This window comes from Neltuma alba, unplaced genomic scaffold, assembly GCF_004799145.2.
Source record: "Neltuma alba isolate B1F8T4 unplaced genomic scaffold, ASM479914v2 tig00003967_pilon, whole genome shotgun sequence".
Lineage (NCBI taxonomy): Eukaryota > Viridiplantae > Streptophyta > Magnoliopsida > Fabales > Fabaceae > Neltuma > Neltuma alba.
The window spans coordinates 187745-192454 of NW_021633499.1; the positions used below are offsets into that span (position 1 = coordinate 187745).

The 4710-nt window shown below is 35.9% G+C and overlaps 1 protein-coding gene across 2 annotated transcripts; it reads right to left on the minus strand.

The window, feature by feature from the left end:
* Window positions 1–699: 699 nt before the first annotated feature.
* Window positions 700–3970, minus strand: LOC114743182 (MDIS1-interacting receptor like kinase 2-like). 2 transcript variants are annotated; one of them, XM_028931376.1, is made up of 2 exons: window positions 1366–3970; window positions 700–1221 (listed from the first exon to the last, which is right to left on the minus strand). In XM_028931376.1, the coding sequence occupies exons 1-2, from the start codon at window positions 3842–3844 to the stop codon at window positions 875–877; spliced, it is 2826 nt and encodes a 941-aa protein (XP_028787209.1). In that variant the 5' UTR covers window positions 3845–3970; the 3' UTR covers window positions 700–874. The 2 variants fall into 2 exon arrangements, with proteins under 2 accessions (XP_028787209.1, XP_028787210.1); XM_028931377.1 differs by having other exon boundaries at window positions 1134–3373; window positions 3518–3970.
* Window positions 3971–4710: the final 740 nt, after the last annotated feature.

The following is a 4710-nucleotide window of genomic DNA, read 5'->3' on the forward strand; positions in this document are numbered from 1 at the left end:
ACTATTTAGAGATGGTATAAAAGTTTACAACGTGTTTGAAAAATTTTTATTGTTATTTTGCGATGATAGAGATGGAACATGATGTTGAAGATGGAGATCTTCTAGTACTTGGATTGGACTAGCTAATTGCTAAAGGTCTAGGAGGCTAAACAAATAGATTTACAATGTGTTTGAAAAAAAATAAGTTCCCTAAAATTATAAAATTGCAAATAAATTCTGGGTGACGCTTCCATGAATATAAATTAATTACTTTACTGGGTAATATATATCTATACATACTCCCTCTAGTCCTTATTATGCGGGATCAACAAGCTATTCACATAGATTAAGAAATGATAGTTATATCATTAAATGTTTTCTAAAAGTATAAAAAATTTCAAATCTACCCTTATAACAAACTTGAGCCATTAAAAATTTATTTACATGAGTAATAATAACCTGTAACCTGGGGTAAACGAGGAAAAATTTTATTGATGATCTCATTGACCCTGTATAATAAAGACTAAAATTTTTTCCTAGATAACCCCTTATAATAAGGACCAAAGGGAGTATATATATACACATATCTACATATAGTAATCTCATTTGATCTCCTGCATAGTCATATGGAGTTCTTAATGATGATGTGCAACATTGGTCTTATGAAATCAAGGATTAGAAAAATATGTAATGGAAACTATAAATTGGTAAACACATCACTAATCAACTTAATCACACAATATTTAATTATTATTTTGGGTTGGTCCTTATTCAAAAGGCAAAACATGAGTAGAATAGGGGAACACATTAAGTATGAAGACAATAATACATCACACATCATCACATTGTGATTATCTTATTTTCAATTGAGATCTCCAATAGAACTTATATGAAGCTATGGAATGGAACCAGAAAGATGTGATTTTTGCATGGCAAGATCCTTGCATACTTGGTCAATAGTTGGGCGAGCACGTGGATTTTCATTCAAGCAAGTGAAAGCTACTCTTGCAGTCAACATCACCTTCTCAGCCACTAAGCCTTGAGGATAAGGTAGCCTTTGGTCTAGCACTTTCTTCATATCCAAATTGTGAGCAACTAATATTGGTGCTACACCAGAAGATGTTGATGAGAAACACGAAATTATGAGATCTCTTGGATGCTTTCCCATAATTATTTCCAAAGCCAACACTCCAAAGCTATAAACGTCACATTTTTCGGTTACTTCCATTGTGTAAGAAAGTTCTATAACAAAACCAAAATGATTATCATGAAAAAAAAAAAACACTGTTAGTGCTGAATTTTTAATTGTTAAATAATGAAAAACATAAAACATAACGAATGTAAACTCAAAAGTAATGAAATCACACAACATAAAAAATCCTTAACCTGGAGCAGCATAGCCAAAGGTACCAGCAAATGAGGTCCAATTGCTAGAATCTGGATACAAAAGCTTGGCTGTCCCAAAGTCAGAGATGTGAGCCTCATAATCTGAGTCTAAAATAACATTTTTGCTTGATAGGTCACGATGAACTATCGGAGGTGAGCATCCATGATGAAGATAGTATAAAGCATTAGCCACACCTTCAATAACTTTGATTCTTTTAGTCCAATCGAATGCAATTGCTTGTGTCTCTTCACTTAGTATCTTGTCTATGCTGCCTCCTTCTAGGAATTCATAAACCAAAAATGAGACCTTTGAATGCCAACAAAACCCATATAGCTTGATGATATTATTATGCCTAGTTTCTGTTAAGGCCCTAATCTCACTCATAAAAGCTTTTTGATGACACATATCCTTGTCTGGTACTGAATAAAACTTCTTCACAGCCACAACTTGACCTGTGGATAGTTCTGCTTTGTAGACACTTCCAGATGCTCCCTCTCCAATGAGATATTTTTCATCAAACTCCTCTGTGGCTTCAATAATGTTTTCATATACTAATTTCCCATCATAACTCCATATGGCAAATAAATTTTGAGTTTGCACTTGACTTTCTGTTTTTCTTGCTTTGTGATGGAAAATAATATATGAAATCCAAGCAAAAAATGTTGCCAGCATCACAGCTCCCAAACTAAAGGATACAACATAAATCTCTACTTTCTTGCTCTTGGAATGGCTTGATTCAAAATTTGTTGTTGGACAAATTGGTAGGCTAGATAGATTACCACATAAGCCTTTGTTGCCTATTAATCTCTCCATTGTAGCTGTACGAAAGGCTAAAATATTTGGAAGTGGACCTTCTAATTTATTGTGTGATATGTCAACCATAGTCAAGCTTTTCAAATCATCAAAAGATGAAGGAATCATTCCAGAGAAATTGTTACATGAGAGGTTCAATGTTTCCAATCGTTGTAGCTCTCCAAGCATTGCTGGGATTCTACAAGTAAATGAGTTTCCACTAAGATCAAGAAACTGAAGCTGTTGCAATCGACCAAAACTAGTGGGAATGCTAAAGAACTTATTTCCACTTATGTTCAATTCCCATAATTTGGTCAACCTTCCCAATTGTTCTGGAATTGAGCCACTTAAGTGATTGTTAGCTAGATTTAATTGTTCAAGTTTCGTCAACAATCCTATCTCGATAGGAATGTTTCTTGAAAGTTGATTGTTGCTCAAACTAAGTTCACTCAATAATGACAAAAGGCTTAATTCCTTTGGAATATTTCCTATCAAGTGATTTGATGAAAAATGAAGTCGTTGTAACTTTGTTGCCTGACTTAGTTCTGGTGGTATGCCCCCCGACAAGTTATTAGAAGAGATCTCAAGGTTTGTAAGGTTATTGCAGTGCCCCCATGTGGGTGACAAGTGGCCATAAAGTGCATTGTTACTTAAATCAATATAGTCCAAGTGTGGATATACACCAAAAGCTTCTGTGACATTCCCTGTAAGTTGATTACTTTCAAGCCTGACTCTAATAAGGCTAGAGCAGTTCTTCAAACTTCTTGGAATTGGACCAGTGAATTGATTGTTACTTGCAAAGATTTTTGTAAGTAATCCTCCAAGGCAAATGTCTTGAGGCAAATGACCTTTGAAATCATTGTATCCAAGTTGCAAGCTTACCAATTTTGTAAGGTTATTCATCTCTGGTGGAAGATTGCCACTAAGTTTGTTTTGAACCAAATTTAGTAGGGAGAGCTCAGTCAAGTTTCCAATGCTAGACGGAATAGATCCAGAGAGGTTGTTTATTGCCAAATGTAGTATGGAGAGCTTTGTCAAGTTTCCAATACTGGACGGAATAGATCCAGAGAGGTTGTTTTTTTCCAAATCTAGCATGGAGAGCTTTGTCAAGTTTCCAATGCTGGACGGAATAGATCCAGAGAGGTTGTTTGTTGCTAAATATAGCATGGAGAGCTTTGTCAAGTTTCCAATGCTGGACGGAATAGATCCAGAGAGGTTGTTTGATGCTAAATATAGCACGGAGAGCTTTGTCAAGTTTCCAATGCTAGATGGAATATATCCAGAGAGGTTGTTTGTTGTCAAATCTAGCATGGAGAGCTTTGTCAAGTTTCCAATGCTAGACGGAATAGATCCACAAATGTTGTTTTCAAAAAGGAGAAGGTTGCTTAGATTGATCAAGTTCCCTATGGATGGTGGGATTGACCCCACTATGTTATTGTCTGACAATTGCAATCTTTCCAAAGAATAGAGTTTCTCAATTTGCTGTGGAATCTGCCCAGAAATTTGATTGGAATAAAGATAAACTTGTTGTAAACTAGACATGTTTCCGATAGTACTGGGGATGCTACCAGAGAGATTGTTGCTTGACATGTCAAGTTGAACAAGTCCCTTCATCATTCCGATCTCATGGGGTATAGAACCAGTAAACTGATTACCTCCAAGAGCTAAGTACCACAGGTTAGTCATCCTTCCGATATGGGGAGGAATGTGGCCAGAAAGGCAGTTGTCTCCTAGATGCAATAAAGTCAAATTGGCCAAATTTGCTATCACTTCAGGGACATGGCCATTGAAATCATTAAAACCCAGCTCTAAAACAACAATATTCTCAGTCAATAGTGTGATTATTGATGAAAGTGCTCCAGATAGATGATTTTGAGTTAAAGAAAGTTGTGAGAGTGTGGACAAGTTGCTAATACTTGAAGGAATGCTACCAGAGAGCTCATTATAGGAAAAAATTATAGAACTGAGTTTGGGGAGTTCACCAATTTGGGGAGGGATATTCCCATAGAATGAGTTCAATTGCACATGTAGGAATTGGAGATGAGGGAAAGATGAGAAGTTGAGACTATCAAGTGTACCTTTTAATCCAAAATTTGGAAGAGATATACTGGAAATTGAGTTGAGCTCATTGCATGTAATTCCAACCCATTTGCAAGGACGACTGCTATTATCCTTCCATGATGATAACACAGTTTGGCTGTGATTGTCAAGGCTAGCTTTCCACTTTAGCAAAGCATTTGCTTCACTGTTTGGTGAAGTCATGAAAGAGGAAACAGGAGATGGTGGAAACAATGTTAAATAGCCAACCAATAGCACCCACCAAAGTGTTAGCTTCTCAGAAAATTGATGCTTTTTGAAGAGGAATCCCATGGCTATGAAGGAAATTTCAAACAAAATGAGAATACTGTAATAAACGCAATGGATGTTAAGAGACATATATAAGCATATGAACTAACAGTCATTTATTGACGATGTCATTTGACATTTCTAATAGTGATATATGCCTGTGCCATTATATACAAACTAGTTGAATGAAGACTTGCCTTGGTAGT

Coding starts and splice junctions, on each gene's coding strand:
- LOC114743182 (XM_028931376.1), bottom strand. CDS start 3,844: ATGACTAACCTGTGGTACTTAGCTCTTGGAGGTAATCAGTTTACTGGT. Junction 1,222..1,365: donor CTTTGGCTATGCTGCTCCAG/GTTAAGGATTTT, acceptor GTTTTGTTATAG/AACTTTCTTACACAATGGAA.